Here is a 25,854-nt window from a genome sequence, read left to right as displayed (position 1 = left end):
AGTAATTTTTTTAATGATTATAGATTGATATATACTACTGGGTATATCAGTTGATTTATATAATAAAATATAAAATATGTCAAATATATTATTTATATGCTATTAATATACAAAAAAAACAAAGAATACTAGACATACAATTGATAAATGATTGATATACTAAATATGGAGTATATCAAATATACTATTAATATATGACTAATATGTAGAACATAAAATTAAAAAGATAAAATATCTCAGATATATTTTATTGATATATGAAATATAAAATATATTAGATATAATGATGATACACCAATAGGTAAAATTGGTAAACAGAAGTCAAATTTAAAAAATCTGTTATATTTGCAAATCTAAAAAATCATGGTTTGATTTGCAGATATTCTTTTTTTTATTATTATTATTATTTTATTTTTATTTTTTTTGGCCACCCCTTGCAACTCTCTTTCAGTTTAACTTTGCATACTTATTGCTAATCTTTATATTATAATTTATTTGGGTACTTGCAAATTGTTTGTGTCAATTCTTTTATTTATTTTGGATCGAATTTATTGCATGAGTACTTGTTTAAGTTATTTGTTTGCAAAACATTCATTGGTGCACATTAGGGAAAAAAAAGTTTAATTTAGTTTGATTGAACTTTTTTTCTCAATACAAATTGGGGTGGAAAATTGAACCACGGTCCTCTTTGGTCTTCAGTACATACAGATAACTCTTGTTGGCATCCTCTAGTGTTGTTATACTGATTCAAAATGATAGTTGTCAAATCTATGTGTATTCCACAATGTAACTTGTGCTCGTACTCTATATGAGTTGCCTCATATGCAGAATGCACGTTGGTTCTATAATTATCTTATAGCCTAATCATAACTCTAAAGGGTAAAATGTCAGTTTGTGGCTCCTACGAAGTGAATGAAAGGAAGCTAGCAGAGAAAGCCTTGAGATGAGGCTAAGTGTACTTGGCAGAGAAAGCCTTCAATTAGGAGTGGACAAATGAGTGGAAGCTCAAGTATACTTAGTTCTAGAGAAGGATTGTTAGGAGTGTAATTAAAGTTCCATATAATCTAGGGGAAAGGAGAGATCCATAGTATATAAATTAGGACAAGTATCTCCATTGGTATCAATCATTTTAGGCTATACAAAAAACAACGTCATGAGAGCTTATTTCCAAAGTAGCAATATCATACTAATGTGAAGATATATTTAGGTTTCTTTGTCTTTTAAGAAAATAAAATGAGAAATTACATAACTGAAAGTAAACAACAAGAATAAAAAAATGCGATTATTCAAATCTCACAAGTTCAAATATCAAATTTAAAAACTTAAGGATTCAAATGTAACCCAAAAAAAAAAAAATATTTTCCCTATATTTTATCATACTTCTTTGTTCCAACTCATTACGCAGAAAAAGATATACCTTGTTACAATGTTGACACAAATAGAAAGAAGAGAATTGCATACAGTGCACTAAGCTATTACAAAATATTCAGATGATTCCTTATTCTTCAATTCATATTCTCCTAGTTTCTTCAACTGTTTCTCAAAACAGAGGAGATTCTTAAAATATTGGTTTCATCAGATGGATGGCGAAATTTTGGTAGGAAAAGAGATTCGCCCTACTTTCTGAAAATGAGGTTTTCTGACCCTTAGATAACATCAAATTTGGATAAAATTACCAAAAAAGAATATGACACATGCAGAATGGACTCTCGCTTTTACACTCTGATTTCCTTTCCTCTCATAAATCGCTTTTATCTCTATCTTTCTCCCATGATCTCACTTTGCAATGCAAACTAAGGAGAGAAGAAGAAGACGACCAGAGCTGATCGTGTGAACACGTCAAGACTGGTGCGTGGTCTCGTTAAAGAAGAACAAACAGAAGAAGAAGAAATAAGAATAATTTTTTTAAATTGCTTGATGATGAAATAAACAAAAGATCAAAATAGGAAAAAATTCATTTTAAACTTGGAGTATGGTCTCTTAATCAATTTACACTTCAATATTCTAATTCATATATGGAAGTTCAATTGGATGTGGAATTGTTGAATTGATATGATAAGCAATTTGACTAGATTATTCTGGCTTATACTTTGCTCGATTAGGAATGTAATATTTAAACTAGAAATATATATATATATATATATATATATATTAGTTGCTACAGTTGTAAACCTTGGTTGAATGTACTTTATTGTAGCCCATAAAGTGAGCTCTATTTACAGTTGCATCATATGATGTGATATAATTTATTGTTTAGAAATTTGGTGGCATATATCACTCTTTTTCTTTCATCTTCCTCAGACTATTGGATTCATCAGATCATCACATGGTAAATCCCACAACACTGAGTCTGAACTGAATATACTTGTCCCATTTCTCATCTCTTTTCCACCCTCTGATAGCTCCTCTTCAGTTTCTTCAAGGATTTCATGCAGTTGGCCCTGCTGTTCTCCTGCTGTGCACGTGCTTCCCGTACATATACTCTGGCTCCATGACGACCCGTCCCCCTCATTGCCGAACGACAGTGGAGCGTATTGAAATCCTGATGCCGATGCTGGAAAACAATTGCTTGTCCCTGCTGCATCAGTAGAACTCCAAGGCTTATAAGGGGAGATCAGATCAGGCTGTTGAATGGCCCTTGACAAACCAAGTTTTATATTCTCAACAGTACCATCTTTCTCATTTTGTTTGCCGTGACCATAAGTTCCTGCAGAACTTCCGGGTGGTACATTAGCCTGCTGAATTTGGAAATCGACACGCTTCTTAGTTAAAAGGTGGAGCATTTCGTCTTTGAAGCAGCCGAGTGCTGCTTCGGCAAGATGGGCAACTTGTGGAGGGGCCAAAGTGGTGGCAATTTCAGCCATGAGATGAGAAAATGGTTTGTGAGTGACTGGATCAATGCCAATACCTGATAGCTTCTTCTTCAGCTTAGTGTTCCAGTGATTCTTGACATCATTATCGGTGCGACCGGGTAATTGAGCCGCAATCAGCGACCACCTGCAGAGTCGAAACCAATCCTCTTATATACAAGAAATTAATAATACAAAATTCAGTTTGTTGACAGACAATGTTGATGTTAATAAGATGGTGTACCTGTTGCCAACAACAGAATGTAGCTTGACAATGGTTTGCTCTTCAATGTCCGAAAATTGGCCGTGCTTGAGGTCAGGGCGCAGGTAATTAGTCCAACGTAGCCTGCAGCTCTTCCCACATCTTTGGAGACCTGAATATCATGGCAGCATTAGCCATTAAATAACGTAATGACTTCAAATGTTCTAGAGAAAAAGAGTGATACCAGCATTCTTGGGAATAAGGCGCCAGTTGCGAGTGCCATGCTGGGCAATGTAGGAAGAAAGCTTGTTATCTTCTTCAGGAGTCCACTGTCCTTTCTTAACATTTTCCTTCTCACAGCATGGAATTCTGCCCATTTTTCTTTTCCTTTTCCTAATTCCTTTTTGTTCTTTCTTTTCTTTTCTTAACCAAAAGCAAAACAATAACGAAAACAAAGAAAAGCCAAAAGAAGAGAAATGGCAAGGCAAAGAAATGTAAACAGTTAAAAGAGAATGCTTTGCTGCTTCACTGCTCAATACTCTTTTTTTTTTTTCCCAGACAAAGAAAAAGAAAAAGAAAAAGATGCCGTTTTTTCTATTATGGGAAGAGAGTAGATTGGCATTGTTATATATAATGCACAGTAGGAAATGGGAAGTGATTGCATGGGGTTGATTATATGGTAAGAGAGAGAGAGAGGCATCAAAGCTGCATGATTTTATTAAAAAATTCAACGCCATTGAGCGTGTGAGAGATGGGTCGGTAGCTCACCCTTCAGACACCTGGTCAACCCCCCCTCTTCCTCTCCCTATATTTCTCTCTCCTCAACTCGTTGACTCTTTTGTGGGGTCACGTGGCCTTCTGCTCGTTTTGCTCACACAGAAGATAGCCACCTAAGAGATAAATCTCTTTGTATTTCTTCAATGCTATTGTAATAAAAAAGACACATTCTTATTCACAAAAGCTGTAGATCTAGGATCTGGAAATGACCAATATTTACAATCAAATTACACAGACTTAAGTTTCCTCCTAAAAATAAGAAGCCCAAGTTAGAGCAGCGCTGCTTGGGTACTTACAGTACCTCTAGCATTGTAACAAAACTTCAAAGCATTTTCTTCAAGTAAATCTTCCGTCCCTTTTAGTCATGTATGGTCAATCTTTGAGCTAAGTTGTTTTCATGGAGAAAGCCCTTCTGCTTCCGCTACGCTTTCAAATTCGCCAATTCATTCTCTGAAAAAAAATTAAATAAAAAGAAACCAACATTTGAGCCACCACTTCAAACAGTGAAAATAGAGAGCTCTAGTGCGTACTAACTGGATAAAGGAGGATCGACATGCACGAAAAAACTAGCTGCAACTATCAGATAACAAAGGATAAGCATCAGTCCTTTGAAGTAATTTGAAGTTCCTTCCTGCAGAAAAACATAAAGTATACATGAAGGATGAATAAATTCAAGTTTTTGATTATTCTGAAATGGGAAGTAAAAGAAGTATTTATATTCCAAGATATGATTAACCGGGTTTGATTACAAACCTGAAGCAAGAAAGCTACGACTATTACAGTTATAAAGAGTGTTGCCGTCTCGAAGAGTTGAAAGTTCAAGTCCATTGGTTGTCCCATAATCCACCCAGTTGCCACACAGAAAGGAATCTGCATTAATTTTCCGTACAAGATGATTTAAGTCATAAATTGGAAGGAAACAAGACCATGTCTTGTAGAAGACAACTGCGCTACATCATTCGTTAGCTACTTGACACAATACATCATTCAATACATCATTCCTAGCTACTAGACACAATACATCATTGGTTAGCTACTTGACACGAAGAACAATAAAACACAGTTGAAGGACATCGAGTGCAGATTCAAATTCAGAGAAACATCACAGACCTTGTTACAGTGACAAATTTACAGGACAATAAAAGTTGAATTTCTATAGTACAGTAAGTAGAAGAAATAAGGACTCCGAGCTATCATGTTCTAATGGTTACTATCACTTACCCCAAACATAGATATCTGGGTTGATGATCCAATAGCTACACCCAGAGAAATATCCTGCCAAGAAACTTGACATCGCATCAGTCTATTTTTTTTTCCATTACAAAATTTTGGATGGACAATATGTTCTAAAGCTTACAAGCTTATCTTTCATAGCAAACATAATAGCGCTCGCATGTTCAGCAGCATTCCCCACAATCGGAAGCAGTATAACACTGATAAACGACACTGGGATTTTCAATGATTCAGATGCAATCTGTAGAAGAATCACTTAATAAGCGAGGCTTATTAACAAAAATTGGAACTCTTTCTCAGATAATAAGAAGGTGATAAGACAAAGTAATACTTCGATTGCATCGACCAAATATTTTGATAGAACAGAGATCCATGCAGTCAAAATTGATAGCCAGATAATTGATTCCCACTTGGAGATCTCAGGAGCTTCATCTTCACTTGAGCTTTCTTCACTCTGAGTTTCTTCCTGAACTTGTAGCTCAATAAAACGTGTATTACTAAGTAAACAAAAAAAAAATCAAGTAAATGGGGGGAAAACAGATGGCACTGTTCAACACAATAGCATCCAATTCAACTCATGGTAACCATCCTACCTCTCACTCTGGTATGTCATCCTTTGAATAAGCAAAACAACTACAACGTTTAAACTTTTGGGGATTTTTTTAATCAGGATTTCAAACTGAGATATGACTAAGACCATTGCACCCGCTCTGAACTTTTATGAGTGGCGTATACTCCTATAGAGCAAGTGGATCGATATTATGCATATACTGCCCAAACTCCCATAAGGCCCACAAGGTATAAATATTATGCAGAAGACAGCACAAATTAAAAGTAATATCTACCATGATAATACATACATAAAAATAAAAAATGAAGGGAACATAATAAACCTCACAAACGGAAGAATAAAGATTCGTGTGACTTTTCAATTGGAAGAAAAGATAAGCAGCATAAGCCAGAAGCATAATGCAACTGCTGAATCTCGAGAGTGCCAATTCCGACTTCCCAAAATGGGCTTCACTGTGGGTATAGTGGAGAAGAGCAGGAAAAAGCAGGCCCATGACAGCCATTAACAACAATCCTGAGTTGACAACAGCAGTTGCCTGTAGGGGATTTCAGTTAGAGCACAAAAAGTAGCTTAAGAATTAGTAGGGAGAAAGAAAAGGCATTCCTGGCTTACGGTGAAACCTTTATACCTTGTTAAAGGTCTGTTCCTTTTTATAGAAAACAATCCCACCACAGAAGAATGCACAACCAAGTACCAGCAACATGTTCGACAGAATTGAGCCTAGCAATGATAGCTGAACAACACGTATCATTTGACTTCTCAGTGCAAAAATTGATATAATCAGTTCTGTTGCATTTCCAAAAGTAGCATTTAGAAGACCACCCACTGCAGATTCATTCTTCAGGTCAGCAGAGAAAATTGAACAAAGGATATAACTGAGACAGTTGTGCCAATGAAAGAATAGTTAATCGAAATAGAAAACTTTGCCTATCCAGAATATGACCAGGTTTACCAATTTCTTGAGCGGTCGAGGACGTAATCCCCTTATAACCTTTGTAGTTACTTTTTCATTGATATGCTTATATGCACGCTTATGTTTTTACAATTAAATGCACTTAGGCTTTTCACAACTATGAACATTTGTACATGGTAGTACATTATAACATCACCGTCACTCCCCCTCCTCTTTTCAGGATTCTATTGATTGAGTAGACTAGTGGCAACAGATGAATCAGCCCCAGAGATATGATGCAAAAAGAACATCGTGCAGTTGAAGATACTTTACAACACCTAATGCATATCGATGAACATACGTGCATCTTGAGTTACCCCATGCCAAAAAGACAAGTTATATAAACTCATGAATATCCCATAAGCAGTTTTCTTAACACCAGATATCAAAAGAGATTGAAAACTGTAGACGTGAAATTAAGAACGAGATTTTACCTGTATGTCCAGTGTAAAAAGCTAGCTGCCTGTTTCAAAGGAAAAATTAACTGAGCTGCAAAAAGCTTTTTAGATTATAAAAATAAATAAAACTCACTAAATAAATAAACTGGTAAAAAATTAGCATTAGATGAGAGATCCAGAAGTCCCTACTCTGTGGCATAACCTAACCGCTCAGCCAACGGTATGATACCCAATAGACTCAGGAAGAAGACCCAACTCTGCAATCCACATAAAGACCTCAACTAATGCATAATCCATAACTGATATTAATCCATACCCAGCAGTGACGACTTTAACTTACATTGTGTCCAGCCAACTTATCCACAAGAATTGCTAGAGGCCCAAAAGGCATAAGGAAGTTGAGTTTATTTGTGAAGATTACAATCTTCACGCTCTTGTAAGCAAAACTCTCCCACATTCTTTTACCAACTTGAAACCTTCAAGAAAGTAATTCATGTTCAACAGCATTAATAGACTGAATCTTTGAAACCTCAGTTACTGAACCAGTTCAATTATCATATTTTCAAGCTATATGTAAAAACAAGAAGCCTCAAGTTCAAATTCATTGTGCAATTAATTTAACCACACAAAGCTGTCGCATGCAATGCAACAAAAAGAATAACCCATCAGAACAATAGAATAAGAAATGAAAAATACCAAGAGATGGGCGTTGTTACGTTATAATCTTGTCATACATCTCAAAAAAAAAAAAAAAAAAAAAAAAAAAAAAAAAGAGAGAGACAGAGAGAGAACATAACATGATTATCTAGGCATATAGAGCATCAACTGTCACCTGTTTGTGTTAACAACAATAAAGACTGTGGCTCGAATCCCCCAACCACTCAAACAGGAAAAATACATGATTATCTATATCTTTGTGTTGATATTAATGCAGATTTCCAAATATTAGAGCATTAGCGCAACAGGTTGGTTTGAATATCCAATTAATATAAATTCGGCAAATGCATCCATGCACTTGTATCAGCCTATGCAGAACCATATTTTTCAAAAATCGAAAGTGTACAAAAGAATCAAACCCCACAAATCAATTTGAATCAAGATTAACACCTCACAAGAACCTCGCACAATATAAAAGATAAGGAAACAAAAATCCACAAATCCACAAAAGAAAACAAATACGAAGCGAAATTCGAGGAGGAAGAAAGCAACAAGAATATATCCAAAGACAAAAAAAAGTTATACTTCTAGCAAATAGTATCCAGCTCGTCAATCAGAGGAAGACAAAAAAATTTTAGGTAAGGCTGAGTTCATTGTGTATTACTATTACCATAAATAGCAGATAACAGCGAACCAAAAGAGGTTGAAGTGACTTGAAGGCAACTCAAGGGAGCAAAATTTTGGCGAAGAGTTAGCTTGCAGTGGAAGAAACCAAAAGAGAAGCTTCGGTTGTCGTCGATCGGCTACCCCGACACAACAGGAACAGAGCAGGAACAAATTTTGTAAGTTTTTGAGTGCAGAAATGCTATGGCGTGGAATGAAATTCGATGGAGATTTGTGATGAAGCCATATTTAACCGACAGCGAAAAGATTGAACAGTGAACTGGTTCCAAGTTTTGAAGTCTTCGTCTTCTTCGGACGATTGTCATCTCTGTACTTTTCATGTCTGTCTTTCAAACTGAACACTCATTGCCACTCTTCATTCAAAGATTATTTATTTATTTTCATTTTGAAAAGAGTATTTATTTACTTACTTATTTTTGTTTATACTTGAGGTGTTTTAAATGTGGAGGTCAAATTTATGGAAATTGAGCAAAAGAATGAGACTTGCTAACTATTTTGTTTTTAGATTTTAGTTTTGGAAAATGAAGACATATTTTAATTGAAAGAAAAAGAGTTAAAAGAGGAGGAAATTGAATTAAGGGAAAAGTGAAATTTTTTTAGGGGTAAAATCGTCTCTTCCTATTAAAAAAAACATGTAATTAAAATATTTAAGATTATCAAGTGGGTTGAAATTCTGTGGATAAAATCTTTGGGGGCACCTATATGTGATTTGGCTTTATGAAATTGTGGCAAGTGGGTTGAAAGAAGATTTAATGAAGAAATTTTATATTTTTAAATTGAGACTTCATCCAAAACTCGTATTTGCTAAACTTTGTATATAATTTCTTATCTCGTAATATCTGCATGTTCTCAGATGCTCAACATGTTCCTCCTTATTCTTAGAGTAGATCAGGATATTATCAACAAACACAATTACAAACTCATCTAGGAAAGGATGAAATATCCTATCCATCAGATCCATGAATGTTGCAGGTGCATTAGTGAACCCAAACAACATTACTAAGAACTCATAATGCCCATACTGTCTCCTGAATGTTGTCTTTGGAATATCTGATTATTTAATTTTCAACTGATGGTACCTTGATCGCAAATCAATCTTGGAAAACACTGAGGCATCCTTTAGCTGGTCAAATAAGTCATCAATGTGTGGCAAAGGATACTTATTACGTATTGTTGCCTTATTTAACTATCGGCAATCAATACATAAAACATTGGCATGATCAAATCTCATAGCAAGCACATTACAAGCATCAGACATTACTAGAAAACCACACCAACTCTGTAACCAAATACTTGTTTACAATGGCGGGTTACTCTGGACAAAGAATGTTCCCCGTGGTGTAAACCAAATCACAAGGTCATACGTGCATGCAGAGCTGCCTCCAAGGCTAAACATAGGTCCTCACCACAGGCCTCGGTTATTTTGGACTCCCCGGTATACTCTGGCCACATCCGATCCTGGTAGCCCCTTGTTAGCCTGGATGATGCTACAGGCACAAATCCCTCTTGACTTCCAGGCTTACTCTAGCCAACTCTGACCCCAGTAGCCCCCTAATCGCCTGAACGGTGCTATTGAAACACATTCACATAGCACGAGAAAATAACCATCTCTTGGGTACAAGAACCAGTAGTTTGAAACCACTTCCACAACCATTCAACATTCTTAAATCTATTATCAAAAGGTTTTTATAAAACCATACAAATCACAATTATGTAAAATCTGGTTCCAAACTACATTTTCGTAAATCCAGCTCATATAAAACCAATCAGAATTCATAAATCATGATTTAAGCATATTTGAAATACTAGTCAAGTAAAACAAATCATTCCATCACTTTTCATAAATCATAGCATACTATCATATATAAATACTTTTTATATCAAAACATTCAAAAATAAACCACTCACAATCACAGGCACGAGCTTTTGGGGTTAAAAGCTTTTCCAACCTCAGTTTTACCTGAAATAAAGTCCCAAGGTTATTAGACACTCACAAGAGGTCAAATTAACCCTAAACCGCCCTTAGTGATTCAATGTGGCCAATTGAACTCATTTTAGCACCTAAACACTCACATTTTGCTCCTTAAGTCCACTTTTCTCAAATTATCCAAAATGGCCCAAAAATCACTTAAAAATCCAAAGTTACTCATTTTAGTGTCAAAATATCAAGAAAATCCTAATTGGGCTTAAAAAATGTTCACCAACACCCAAAATGGGCCAAAACTAATCGATGACATTAAAATGGGGCATGTACATGCATTCTGGTATGCTGGGTGTGCAAGGTGGGCGTGGAAAGGGGTTGGTGGGTGTGTTGGGCATGCAAAATGGGTGACAAGGGTGCTGATGGGCATGCAAGATGTATGGCACTTCTACTGCTAGCTCCAGGTCATATGTTGGGTAGTTACACTCGTGCTTTTTCAACTGTCTGGAAGCATAAGCTATCACTTTGCTATTCTGCATAAGAACACATCCTAAACCCTGGCGAAAAGCATCACAGTAAACTTTGCACTCAACTCCAGGTGTTGGAAGTGTTAGAGTAGGTGTTGAAACCAATCTCCTTTTTAATTCCTAAAAACTTTGTTGACAATCCTTTGTCCACACAAATTTAACATTCTTTTTGGTCAAAGTTGTTAATGGAAGTGCCAACTTTGAGAATTCCTCAACAAAGCGGCAGTAATAACTAGCTAAACCCAGAAAACTACGTGCCTCAGTCATTGTCGTGGGTTGTTCCCACTTATGTACTGTTTCTATTTTATGTGGATCCACTGAAACACCTTTAGCAAAAATCACACGTCCGAGGAACATCACCAGCTCGAGCCAAAACTCGCATTTGCTGAACTTTGCATACAATTTCTTATCTCGCTATGTCTGCAACACTGTTCTAAGATGCTCAGCATGTTCCTCCTTATTCTTAGAGTAGATGGGTATATCATAAATAAACACAATTACAAACTGATCTAAGAAAGGATGAAATATCCTATTCATCAAATCCATGAATGTTGCAGGTGCATTAGTCAAACCAAACGACATTACTAAGAACTCATATTGCCCATACCGTGTTTTGAGAAAAGCTTTGAGACTGAATGCTTGAAAGCATTGGGAGCAACAGTTTTTACTGGAAGAAATGATTCTGTAGATGCAAGAATCTGGTTAGCCAAGTTAGGAGAATGCTTCAGAACGACGAATTTTCTTATTCATAAAAGAGTAAAACTTGCTACATCTTTGTTTCAAGGTGAAGCTGAGAACTAGTAACAGATGTTTGAAATTAGTTATACAAGAACAGAAGAGATAAGTTGGGAAAAGTTTGAGGAAGCCTTCTGTGAAGAGTTTTATCTAAGGTCAATATGTAGTGAAAAACGAAATGAATTTTGAGGTTGGTACAGGGTTCCATGACTATAGGAAAGTATGATGAAAAATTTAAGGAACTATTTAAGTATGTCACTGTTCTGTTTGAAAATTGAACTAATAAGTGTAAAAAGTTTGAGAATGGACTACGAGAACTGGTGGATAAGAGTTACTTTTGACTAGTGTTATTTCGTGTAATGCATCAGTACAAATTTAGGTTTAAGAAAAGAAATTAGTTGATCTTGATTTGGTACAAACTACTCTAAAAATCTTTAAAATATTAGAGATAGACTAATGACAACTCAAGATTGACGAAAGAGTTATACAGACGGTTTGAAGAAGGATTGAGGAAAGATATATGTATCCCTATAGCAACTAGTGCTGAGTGGAATGAGTTTTCTAAACTAGTACAGATTTGGGTTTAGGAAAAGAAATTAGTTGGTCTTGAGTTGGTACAGACTACTCTGGGAATCTTTAAATTATTTAGAGAGAGAATAATGACAACTCAAGATTGATAAAAGAGTTATACAGACGGTTTGAGGAAGGATTAAGGAAAGAAATATGTACCCCAGTAGCAACCAGTGTTGAGTGGAATGAGTTTTCAAACTAGTGAAAGCTGCTATGAAGACGGAAAAGAGTGTGGCAAAAGAAGGCCAAGAAGGAGGAATATTATATAGTGGTAGTGGATTTAAATCTACATGTCTATCTGTTGAATGGATAAAAAGTTAAGGGAGTAAAATATTTGTAATTGGAAGACTTCCGTTGATTTTCGAGGACAAAATTCCTAAAAAGGGGGTAATAATCTGTAAGTCCTCTCTTTTTTTTTTTTTTTACTTGTTTTTTTAATGCTAGGGAACTTATAGTTGAGGTTGAACTCAGGGACTTAATATTAAATTTGATTATGGAACTGACGATTAAGAGATATACTTGGAAATAGAAAAAAAAATTGAATCGACATTTTATTTACTAAGGAAAAGAAGATAAGGATCCGGGAAATAATTTGAGGGTAACGAACCTAGTTGAGTGTGTAAAGGACATTCCCGTAGGCATGCTCAGGACAAGTCAAAGTCAAAGTAAATGATCAAAGTCAATAGTCAAACGATCAAAGTCAAAGTCAAACAAAAAAGTCAATATTTTGAAAAGTGGTGAAATTTTGGTAATTTTTGGAGTGTAAAGGTAAAATTTGGACGTTCAAGGTCTATTAAGCTTAGTTTGGGTTGGAATTGAAGAAGAATTAGAAGAAACAAATTGGTAGACCCGAAATGGGGGGGGTTCTTTTTGGATAAATTTGGGTGTTCTTATCAAATTATCCCTTTGGATTAGCAAGAGATGCAAATTTGTCATAAAAAATATGATGGAAATCCTAAGCAGGAGTTGGCAAATTGTCATGGAAGCCGAAATTTTTTGTTTTGGTGTTTAGCTGACTTAAGAGATGAAGAAAAAAAGGCTTGGATTTGAGGTCTTTTGAGGGTGCTTTGTGAAGGAAAATTATGCAAAATGGAATAAACTAAAGAGGAAGTAAAGGGAAAGATCATGGAGGGTTTAGGTTGACGAACCATGGCCAAAAAAGAAAGGAAAATGAAGCAAAAACAGTGGCGGCAGAAGTCAGATGAAAACAAAGGAAGCTTGGTTTAATGCAAATTCGTGGACTTGTAGGTTGATTCGAAGCTCTAATTTCAAAGATAATCTATTTCTGAAGTCCCTCTAGAGTTATATGGCCTTTTATTTGATTGTTATTAGCTGGAATTGAGGAATTTAAACTTTGAAAATTCTGCAACTTCTCGCCAAAAAAATAGGGGTACCTTGGAAAGATTGGTCAATTTCGGGAGTTCTAGATGATTCGGACATCCAAACTTTGAGGTAAGCTAAATCTAGTGATGGGTAAAAGGTTCACATAGGTTAATTAAGATTTAAATAGCTGGAAAATGATGAATTTAAATGGTGGTTTAATATAAATATAAAGTTTCTCTTTCTAAATCATCAATAGAGTAAGTCAAATCATTTAGTAAATCATTTGCAAAATCTAAAAGATTCAGCAACATCTCAAACACATGCTAGTAAACACAGTGCCATGATTAAATCTCATAGAAAACACATTATAAAGCATCAGGCATTATCAGAAACCACACTAACTCTATACCCAAATACTCATTTACAACGGTAGGTTAGTCTGGACAAAGAGTGCCCTCCGCGATGTAAACCAAATCACAAGGTCATACGTGCACGCAGAGCTGCCTCCAAAGTTAACCATAGATACACACCACTGACCTATGTTACTCTGGACTCCTCAGTATACTTTGGCCACATCGGACCCCGGTAGCCCCTATTAGCTTGGGTGGCGCTACAGGCATAGGTTTCTCTAAACTTCTCAGTATATTTTGGCCATATTTGACCTCGATAGCCCCTTGATTGCAGGAAATAGAACATGAGGATTTCCATGAGCAGTGAAAAGATCATTCTAAATTACAATTGTATATGAACTTTACAATTACAATCACAAACAAAAACATACGGTTATGCTAAAAAACAGAAATTACAACATGTTCTACAAAAGATCAAGGACAAGAGTAACACACTTTTGTAGACTCATCTTCAAGCTCCTTGATCACAAACGCTCGATCTCAGTAACACACAAACGCTCATCCAACACAACTACTACACTGCACGAACACCGTGCAATCGAACTAAGCGATCGTCAAGGTCACGAACACCCGAACACCACGAACGACCTCCACAGAATCTCGATAGTGTCGAGTTGAGTATGACATCACCAAGAAGGCTACTTTAGTATTCTCGGTGTGAAAATCTAGAGGGTGGGCTATATGTGAACTTGGTTTGAGGCAGATAAATAGAGGAACCATAATCATGTAAACGATTGAGCAACTGGGAAATGGAAGAACCTATCGTATAGGTCAATGATCGTTTAGGAAAAGCTAAACGATCGTCTAGAAAAAACTATGTGATCGTTTACCTCATCGTTTAGATGAGTATCTATCGCCTAAGAATACTCCACAATCATTTAGTTAACTCCAAACTGTTGCTTAGTAAATCCAATTTATTTGACAACTCTCCATGAGAATTTTTCGAGATTGGAAATCTCAATTCAATTCTTACTAAAATTAGGAAAACATTTTTCCTTTTATCTTACGGTTACCATGAAACCACCAATAACCTCCCACTCAATTGGTTATTAGAGAAAAAGTATCCAATAATTAATATTATTATAAATATAAATGATAACTAACTTATCATACTATATTTATAACCTATAGTTTTAATATTTCATCTCATGAAACATATAAACCATAGCTCTTTTTCTATTCCATGGTACTTAATGTAAATCTCATTTACATTAATCCTCCACTAGATGTATCTCATACACCATACCGATCATATCATATATAATCGAATTACCTCTTGTCAATTTGAACATTTCAAATCAACACCAAAAACTGATCCTCAACTTGAATCCATTGAGCTACCAAAGGGACCTTATGGACCTGTACCTCGAAGCTCCAACGGTACGTGAATAACTAACTAAACTCTTTAGTCATGGGATCCACCATTCGTTAACTATCAGGCACTCCACTAAAGATCAACAGCTGAACTCTTCTTACCACAAATATATTATGTGTCCATTTTAACCAATCAATAGTGCGATAACCTTTCACAGATCACTCGTAAGTACAGCTCGGCCAATAACCGTTATGCCCCTGTAGTTACATCTAAATTCTTAAGTACCACTGAATCCTCTAATGAACATAAGTCATAGTCCTACTATGACTGAGTTCTCTCTTCCAAAGAGAAGTTGTGACCACTATGTTCAAGCCCCGGAATCAGCCCTTAAGGGAGAAATCTCTCTGCTTACCTCTACTTCGGGAAAGAAGTGAATTTCATCTTGTGTATTGAGTTCCCATCTCCCAAATCAGACAAGTCCCCAAAAAGGTGGGCATGTTGAGTTGGCAATCTGGCCACTCTCACCCGTACTAATCAAAGGACCGCCCTCAAAGGCAGGAGTTCCCAAAACACTCAGGATTGAGGTCGTACCACCTATGGTCGTTTAGGTGAGATGTAAGTTTCCAGTATCAACGGCATTATATACAGAGTCTAGTATCTTGTGGTCTGGTATTATACAAACTCTTTGTATAAGACACCCGCACTCGCATGTCTCCACATGAATGGTCAGGATCTATCATCTGTAGTAGTTTACAACACTTGCAAACCTCTACAAAGCGGGTCATATCCGTAGTGTCACCAGGAACCGATATCCCGCCTTAGTCATTATACTACAAATCTATTTAGGTTATCACTTAAGACATGATCCACTTGTATATCACATATACATGCTTAAGTTTACATAAGATAACCATGAAGCTTTGTTTATTGAATATGAGTAAATGCCAGAATGAAATAACAATTATTTTATTCATAAAACAATGTGTATCATTACAAACAACGAGACTCCGGGAGAATTAGGACACCAATCCCAACATTGATCAATTGAGCGGTGCAACTAAAACACATTCAAGTAGCACGGGGAAATAACTATCTCTCGGTACAAGAATCAGTATTTTGAAACCACTTTCACAAACCATTCAACATCATTTATTCCACCATCAAGAGGTTTTCTTACAAAACCATAAAAATCATAGTAAAGTAAACTCAGGTTCTAAACTTCATAATTAAAACTCTAGTTCATATAAAATCAGTTAGAGCTCAAAAATCATGAGTTGATGCTTTTCTAAAATAATAGTCAAGTAAAACAGATCATGCCAACGCATTTCATAAATCATAGCATATAATCATACTTACATATTTTTATATCAAAATATTTAAAATAAAACCACTCACAATCACTGGTATGAGCTCATCAGGTTATAAGCTTTTCCAACCTCAATTTTACATGAAATAAAGTCCCAAGGTTACTAGACACTCACAAGAGGTCAAATTAACCTTAAACTACCCGTAATAAATCAATGCAACCAATTGAATTCATTTTAACACCTAAACATTCAAATTTTGTTCCTTAAGTTCTTTTTTCTCAAATTATCCAAAATGGCCCAAAAAACACTTAAAAATCCAAAATTACTATTTTAAGGTCAAAATATCAAGAAACTCCTAATTAAGCTTCAAAAATGCTTACTAACACCCAAAATGGCCCAAAACTAGTCAATGGCATCAAAATGAGGCATAGGCATACATGCAGGCACGCTAGGAGTGCAAGGTGGGTGTGGTAGGCATGCAAGATGGGCGGTAGGTGCATTGATGGGTGGCACTACTATGGCCCTATTCGAGAAAACTTTGACTTTACTTTAATCAATTTTTAACCCAACTTAAAGCAAAAATTTACGCATACTTCCTTCATGAAATATGTTGAGAAACCTAACTAACTAACCTCAAATTATCAACTATTAACCCGTCTCCTACAACTCGGAATCTCTCTTAGACTACACCTTACTTGGATTTTTCAGTTTTACAGAGAACTTTCACTATCTTCATAATTTCTCCACTTTTTCAACTTCAAATCACTTCGGTAGACCCAGGTTAAGCTCCTAACTCGTTGAGCTTTAATTTCATCGAAAAATGACAAATTTTGCACGAGTGGTTTCGGAGAACCATTAACTTCTTCATACCCCAATTTTTTGGCCGAAGTTGCTTACTTTTTCCTCCAACCAAAACCATCCAACCAGTTGCTTAAAGGTTATAACATGGTGTTTCCTTTTTTTTCCTTCTATTTTTCATCTTTAATTAATTTAAATAAAATTTATCCCTAAAATTTATTAATTTATTCATTTGTTACACCCCGACAATGGCCCCAAGCCTATATGTATGCCAAAGTAGGTCCCAAAGACCTCATATATATCATGACTACACTAAGGAAACATATTCACGTGAGTGTAGTGGGTAATCACCAAGGATACATCGATCTAGTGGTTTGAAAACCACTTTAGACTTGAAACATAAATCATTCTAAAACCATGAATTTTTTTTTTTCGAATGAAATTTTATAAATCCAAATATTCACATGAAACATATTTTTCCTAAAATACTTTAAAACATAAAATACTACTAAAAACATTATTTTACTTGAAAATCTTGATAATCATCTCCAAAATCACAAAATAAATCTTCTAATTCATTCTTAAATATGAAATCATGAAATTCGTAACATTTTCTTGAAATCATTGAGCAATTTCTAAAACCATACATAATAATAAATTTCATGAAATCTCGTAATTTAACTATTAATAAAATATTTCGTAAAATAAACCACTCACCGAGTTATCATTGATCACACTACAGGCCATCCTTTGTTATCCAAACTTTAGTCAAGCCTGTAATTTTAAATTGTTCAATATCAATCTGAAATAATCTAAGAACCCATAACCCCCTTGTTCTTCTATTAACCATTGGTCAAACTTCTAAAATCCAATTTCTCTTTCATCTAGTTATTACAAAATCTTCTTCTCTTTAAACATTTAAAAATTACAGGCCTTTAGTTGTTTGTTGGAATAATTGAATAAGGGTGGATTTGGCTAAGTGTTAGGTGGAAAGAAGTAGGTTTATTAAGGAAAGAGGTTTGTGTAATTAAAAAATAATAATAAAGTAGTAATTGTTAGGATTGATATTCTAAATCTAGTGTATCTCGTGGTTTGTAGTTATGTTAATACAAATTATTTATCTAATAAAATCTGGAGTATTTTATTTGACGATTAGACTGCATTAATTCAATCCAATAAACTAAGATCCAAGGTTATTTTATGAAATTTAAACATGTATGTGGAGACATATAGGTGGATCATGTTTACGTAATAACCTAGAAGGTCTGTAGTAGATGGATAAGGTTGGTATCTTATCTTGGTGACACTACGAATACGATCCGTTTTGTAAATGTTACAATTATTATAAAGCGCTACAATTATATGATCCCGATCGTTCATGTAAAGACATGCGAGTGGGAGTATTCTATACAAAAAATTTATATAAGACCGAACCACAAAATGAATAGACTCTCTATATAATATCATTACAAGAAAAGAATTACATTTCACTAGGATGACCATAGGAGACTTGATCTTAATCTTGAGTGAGTTGTAAACTCCCGTTTATAACGGCAGTCCTTTGATCTATATGGGTGAGAGTGGCCATGTTAGCTGACTCAATAAGCCTACCATTTTAGGGATTTGTCTAATTATGGAGCTGGGAATACAACTACACAAGATGAAATTCACTCCTTCTCATTCCTTGGGAAAGTAGATAAATTGGTCCCTTAATAATTGGTTCTGGGTCTTGAATAATGAGGCCTTTGTTGGGGTTGATGCCCTTCGTAGGGTCCTATAGTTTGTAATTGTATTGTACAAATATTTTATTTATGTAATAAAATATGTGATGTTTTATTTCAAAATTAGTTACTTTAACCACAAACCAATAAACTAACTTCCAAGGTTATCTTGTAGCTTAAACATCTATTTAGAGACATACAGGTGGATCAGTTTAAGTGATAACCTAAATGGTCTATAGTAGATGGATAAGACTGGATACCTTATACTTATGACACTATAAGTATGGTTCGCTTTGTTGATGTTACAATTGTTGTAAAGTGCTACAAATGATCTGATCCTAATCATTCATATGGAGACATGTGAACGGAGATATTCTATACAAAGGAGTTTGTATAAGATCAGATCATAAAATGTTTAGTCTCATTATATAAAGTCATTCATAATAGAGACTTACATTTCACCAGGATGACCATAGGTAACATGACTTAAATCCTATGTGAGTTGTGAACTCCTGCCTATGAGGGCGGTCCTTTAATTTGTACAGGTGAGAGTGACCAAATCGTTGACTCGATAAGCCTACCATTTTGGGGATTCTTTTTATTGGGGAGCTGGGAACACAGCTACACAAGAGAGAATTTACTCCTTCCCCAATGTCGGGACAAGTAGATAAATTGCTCCTTTAAAGGCTGATTCCAGACCTTGAACAATGTGACGTCACACCCTCTCCTGGTTCAAGAGAGGTTTGGTCATAGTTAGATTATGATTTATTATTCATTAGAGGGATTAATGGTACTTAAGGAGTTAGATGTAACTACAGGGGCAAAACGGTAATTTTGGCCCAATTGTACTTACGAGCAATTTGTGAAGGGTTATTGTACTGTTGATTGGTTATATTCAATGGACACAGAAATATATCAGTAGTATGAAGAGTGCAGCTATCAGTCTTTAGTGGAGTGTTTGACAGTTAACAGATGGTGAATAATTTAATTAAAGAGTTTAATTAATTATTCATGTACCATTGAAGCTTCAAGCTACAGGTCCATGAGGTCCCCTCGGTAGCTCAACAAGATTTAATGAGAATTAGTTTATGGATTACTTTGACTTGTTCAAATTAATTGATGGAATTAATTATATATGATATAATTAATTAAATTTTAATTATATATGATATAATTACTATAATGTATTTGATATATTATAATATTAATGAGAGGAAATAAATATTTGAATATGATTCAAATATTAATTGTATGAATTGGATTCATATTGTGAAATTTAATGTAAAAGTAATTTATATTAGATGTCATTGATGAGAGAAAAGAAACTATAGGTTATATGTTATATTTGATAAAACATATAATTTAATATATATATATTATAATATATATATATATAATATATATATATAATATATATATATATATATATAATATATATATATATATATATTAAATTATTTATTAAAATAAATTAAGTTTTTTAATTTATTTTAATTCATTTTATTATTTCTTTGAAATAATTAATGGGAGGGAGTTGTAATCCTCCCCCCTCCATCAAGTAAGTTTTTTTCAAAGAGAGTGATTATTTTTTTCTTTTTTTTTTCTGGGCGTATGAGTTTTTTGTAATACTCACGATCTCCCTCTTCCTACTCCTCTTGGATTCTCATCCAAAGAATATTGATGTCACCTTTGTGGTAGTGTCCCATTTAAGTTCGAGGGAATTCAATTGAAGATTTTTTCTTCAAGATAAGTGTTTCAAACCCAATTTATTCTTCCATATTTTTTTTTAAGATGCATGCTGTTTTTTTCCCTAATTAAATGCATATCTTTGATCGTTCTCTATAAAATTTTGTTCTGTGAAAATTTTGGAAAATGGGATGATCCATGTCTTCCGCTCAAGAATCCTAACTCGGTTCCTTCAGCTTTAACCTCTCGCTAGACTATAAACTATTTGTTCATTAGAGGAATCAGTGGTACTTAAGGAGTTAAATGTATCTGCAAGGGTAAAACGATATTCTGACCCAATTGTAGTTATGAGCATTTGTGAAGGGTTATCGCAATTGTTAACTATCTTATCAGGCGGTGTACATCCTATGTTAGCGAGCCTTCAGCTTCAATATTTATGATTGTTTCGGTGTTCCTATGAGATCACCACTGTTCCTTCGGGTTCACACTTACGACTGATTTAGTGTTCCTACGAGAGTACTACCTATGTCATGCCATGTCATGTTATGCTATACTATGCTATGTTATATACATTATGCCAATGTTAGGTCATGTTTAACAGTTCAACCAAATGACCCCAGTAGGGGATCACTTACTGAGTATTTTTATACTCAACCTTTCTTAATTTATGCTTTCCAGGTAAGGATAGGAACGAACCGACAGGTGACAAGAGGGACCTCTGACCATGCCATATGGTACATGTAAATCGCTTCCCCCCAACTTACGTTTTCAAGCTATTTAAAATTTTTTATTTGAAACTCGATGTTGGTCAAAATTTTATCTATTTAAGTATATTTTTTTTCTTAATTATTTTAGGGGCCCCGAATAAAGGTTTTAATTATTCTTTATTTATTTTGAAAATTTGTCTTTATTATTTTAATGAATTTTATTTTCCTCAATAGTCAAAATGTTTTGAATGTAAATGTGTAATTATGAGAACAACCCTTATCAGAGTACTCAAAAGGTCAGGTCGTTACAGTTGGTATCAGAGCCCAAGTTTTAGGTTTCGTAGACTGACTTACGATGTAAGTCTAGGATGTACGTCCCTTATGGCCCATTCACAAATCTTTCATCCTTGCCAGATATGTTCTATCAATGAATGTTTTATGAAAAATGTGTTTAAAAGCATTCATATTTAAGTTTTATGTACTGACTGGTTGTTATAAATAACTTAAAGACTTGAAAGAAGTTAGTGGAAGATGGCTATTTTGTTTTGGTATCATGGAAAGAAAGAAAATTTTTCATTTGTTTAAGTCATAGAATAATATAGGCAAATTGAAAATTCAATGAAGGAATAGTATTAAGTTTTGCATTAAGAGAATAAAATTGGTGGTGCACAAGAAACTTTATCACAATGACACGTTCTTAGGTATGAGATTAAAGTTGCTTTAGAAAATAAGAAAGAGGTGAAGAAGAGACTTTAGTTCTATTTCAAAATGTTTCAAAAGAAATTTCGAAAGGATTAATAGGTCAAGAACACTTTCATGGTGTTGAAGTTGGTGGACCGAGTAAGGTATGGTGTTTTGGTTTTTCATGTTACGTGCTTAAAAGGAAGAAGAATTACTAGTTGGAGCATAAAGCAATGGTACGAGGAACTCTTTACAAGACCTAGGTAAAATGAATTGGTCAAAGAAGACCAAGATGGTTGAAAATATAGTTGGCTTTAAATGGGAGAAAATGAGTTGTTGGATTGAATTATTTTTAGGGTACTTGGGTTTGGATTATGTTTTGTTGCAATGAAAAGGTCAAGTTTAATTAATTGACCCAAGAAGAAGAAAAGGTATTTGGAGTTAAAAGTGATATCAACGTGAAGGATAGATTGCTAAAGGTTGAATTTAAGAATTAGATTGTAGATTGTGAAGGGTTACAGTAGTCATATGTTTTGATACGGATATATTTCACTAGAAAAGTGAAAAAGAGCATCTTGGATATATTGGTCTTGGAAAAAATAAGGGTGAGGGAAAATGAAAGTATTTGAGAATTATTTTGTTGTTCGATGAAGGTAGTTGGGGACGAAAGGTCAAGGTAAGGATTCAATATGCAGGGATTTGTTTTTATTTAAAACTTTTGAGGACAAAAGTTTCTTAACGATGGAAGAATGTAACACCTCGAATTTTCATGTAATTTTCTTTAAATTACCTTGAAATATTTTGGTGTTATTTTGGATATATTGGGGTAAAAAAAAATTAATTTGGGAGGCAATATAATTCATTTAAAAGATATTTGTCAAGAATTGAAATTTTAATTCAATTTAAGGAAAAAATATTGTAATTAATTTACTTGGGAGAAGTGTGTTTTTAAATTGATTAAATACTTTGAAGGATGTAATTTATCTCAAATATTGGATTGTATGTTCCTTTTAATTTTTGTTTTGGTGCCAAAATTAAGTTATTTGGAGAAGTTAATTGGTTTGAGATCAATTTGATAAGGGATTTTAAATTTTTGGATTACTTTGGATAAAAATTTGAAAATAAAGAAAAGAAAAAAACTTTGGAAAAGATTTGATAAGAGATTTGGAACTTTTGGATTATTTTGGATAAAGATTCGAAATATTTGGATTATTTTGGATAAATATTTGGAAATAAATAAAAGAAAAAAAATTAAGATTTTGGAAATTAAAAGAAATTTGAAATTTAAGAAGGAAAAATGACATTGTGGTTTTAAATTTGATCCTCTTTAATTTTGGAGTTTGGATCCAAATTAGAGAAGATAATTAATTTAAATTGAGTTGTCAAGAAAAATTTGGATTTAATTTAAATTAATTAAATTATGGAATTTCTAATTTAGTTAGATGGTGAAATTTTTAATTCAAAAAGAATATGGATTCCCATATTAATTAGATTATGGATTTTCTAATTAATTAAATATGGATTTTCTAATTAGAGAAAATGTCTTTTTCAAAAAAGAAAATCTAATCTATCTACTACTTCAAACTATAGAATCCCAAATGATGAAGGATTAAGATTATTTTTCTAGCATGCTATTTTAGAAAATCAAAAGTGGGTTTCAAGTTTCACATACCTTTGATGAATTCTCCCAAATCGAAGTTGCTCTTCACATTAATTCATCTCCAAATTGTTAGTGAACCATCAAGAGATCTTCTCTACTATTCTCAGCCTTGAATTTGAGTGGTGGAACTCGAATTTGAGTGAATTTGTGAAGTTTATTTTTGTGGGTTCGAGAGAAAGAAGAAGATGAGTGTAGAAAAACTTTTCTTCAGCTTAATCCTCTTTTCTCTTCTTCCAATCTGAGTTTTTTATTAATCTTCAGTATGGAAGCACTCACCAGCAACATCATTGTCAGCAGCTACTTGAAGATGGAAGTGGAATTGTGTATGATTGCATGAAGAACACCCTATGCTTGGGTATTTTGTGGGAAAACCCCAGTTAGCCTCTAATTTTCCAATTTCTCAAATTTAAATTCAAATTTCAATTAATTCTTTAATTAACTAAAATTTGATTTAATTAATTTATTATTAATCAAATTTGAAAAAACAAAATCCAATTTTCTAAATTGGATTAAAATTGGAAATTAATTAAACATATTTAATTAATTAATTAATTTAATATAAAATATTAAATTGATCACACATCTAATTTTAAATATAAATCCTATTCATGTAATTAATATTTAATCAACATTTAAATATTATAAACTCTCCAATTTCATTTAATTTCAATAAATTAAACATTAATTATATCAAATCGAATGATACAAACCCTAATTTGAATTTGAACTCATTCAAACTCAAACCCTAATTTCAATTTGAACATTTTCAATTTGAAATCAATTGATATCATTCCAAACTCACTTAATTTATTAATTCAAGATGTTCATGTTTTACGAACTAGTAGAAGGCCCTTATAGACCTACAGATCATGAACTCCAACGATATAAGATTAATTGACTAAAACTCTTTAGACCGAATTAATCAGTATTTGTTAACTATCAAGTCACACCACTATAGCTCGATAGTTGCACTCTCCTTACTATAGATATATTTGTGTCCACATGATTTAACCATAACCAGTAAGTCAACCCTTCACAGGTTGTTCGTGATAATGATTGAGTCAATATGTTGTTTTACCCCCGATATTACGTCTTGCTCCTTAAGTTCCACTGATCCTCTAATGAACAATTGGTTTATGATCCAATCACTAAATCGAATCCATCTCGGTCCAGTGAGAGGGTGGGACCCTTATTCAAGACCTGGATTCAATTACATAAGAAACAATCTTTCTTCTATCCATAAATCGAGTAGGCGTGAATTCTATCTTGCACCTTATGTCCCTAGAAATCTACCCGGTCTTACCCCTGAAATGAGAGACTTATTGAGCCGGCGCTGTTGAGCCAACCCTCACCTATGAAAATCTAAAGATAATCCCAAATAAACAGGAATTCATAATTAGCTCAGGATTAAGATCGAGTTACCTAGGTCATCTAAGCGAAATATCAGTCTTAAACAGTAAACAATGTTATAAAATAAGAGTGACTTATTTCTTGGTCCGATCTTATACAAACTCATTGAATAGGACGCCTCCATTCCTTATGTCAATACATGAACGAATAAGGATCACTTCGTTTGTACCACCTTTACAACAACTTATAATCGCTACAAAATAGACCGCATCTGATAGTGTTACCAGAACAAGACATCCAATCTTATTCGTATACTATAGACCATTTTGGCTATTTACTCGAACTTGATCCATCTTTATGTCTCGACATAAAGTTCAAGTATTCATATAATAGCCATGGATCTTAGTTTATTAGATTTAGACTATGCAATTTAAAGATTCAATAACAACTTTATTGAAGAAATGTTGAATAACATCTTCATTGATAATAAAATACGTTTAACGTTACAAACTGCGAGTTTTAGGACACACAACCCAACAATACTTCCACTTGGACTGAAACTCCAGTAGATCAATACATATACAAATATTATACAATGTTGAGTTACAATGAGAGAATAAAAAAAATAAATGCAATAAACTAGGGCATCAGATACCCATAAAATTTCTCAATTGCCCTAGTTACAAACATCTCGTAGACCCAGTCTTACTAGGTGACCCTCGAACACTTTAGCCGAGAGAGCCTTCGTAAATGAATCAACTAAGTTATCTTATGAGGCTATCTGTGTGACGATCACGTCTCCTCTGTGTACAATCTCCCT

The 25,854-nt window shown here is 34.0% G+C and overlaps 2 protein-coding genes across 3 annotated transcripts; both read right to left on the bottom strand.

Annotated features, from left to right (window-relative positions):
• Positions 1-2,141: 2,141 nt before the first annotated feature.
• On the bottom strand, positions 2,142-3,834 carry LOC120091055 (transcription factor MYB80). The gene is made up of 3 exons (XM_039048860.1): positions 3,296-3,834; positions 3,094-3,223; positions 2,142-2,997 (listed from the first exon to the last, which is right to left on the bottom strand). The coding sequence occupies exons 1-3, from the start codon at positions 3,786-3,788 to the stop codon at positions 2,298-2,300; spliced, it is 1,323 nt and encodes a 440-aa protein (XP_038904788.1). The 5' UTR covers positions 3,789-3,834; the 3' UTR covers positions 2,142-2,297.
• A 143-nt stretch (positions 3,835-3,977) lies between these two features.
• LOC120091056 (vacuolar cation/proton exchanger 5) lies at positions 3,978-8,704 on the bottom strand. Of its 2 annotated transcripts, none has more exons than XM_039048863.1 (12): positions 8,310-8,704; positions 7,323-7,458; positions 7,172-7,239; positions 7,019-7,047; positions 6,261-6,457; positions 5,955-6,167; positions 5,393-5,527; positions 5,186-5,302; positions 5,050-5,103; positions 4,582-4,698; positions 4,359-4,459; positions 3,978-4,278 (listed from the first exon to the last, which is right to left on the bottom strand). In XM_039048863.1, coding segments are annotated over exons 2-12 (1,149 nt in total). In that variant the 5' UTR covers positions 7,440-7,458; positions 8,310-8,704; the 3' UTR covers positions 3,978-4,277. The 2 variants fall into 2 exon arrangements, with proteins under 2 accessions (XP_038904791.1, XP_038904790.1); XM_039048862.1 differs by having other exon boundaries at positions 4,363-4,459; positions 8,310-8,702.
• Positions 8,705-25,854: the final 17,150 nt, after the last annotated feature.

This window comes from Benincasa hispida, chromosome 11 (assembly GCF_009727055.1).
Source record: "Benincasa hispida cultivar B227 chromosome 11, ASM972705v1, whole genome shotgun sequence".
Classification (NCBI taxonomy): domain Eukaryota; kingdom Viridiplantae; phylum Streptophyta; class Magnoliopsida; order Cucurbitales; family Cucurbitaceae; genus Benincasa; species Benincasa hispida.
This window is presented reverse-complemented; position numbering and strand designations above follow the sequence as displayed.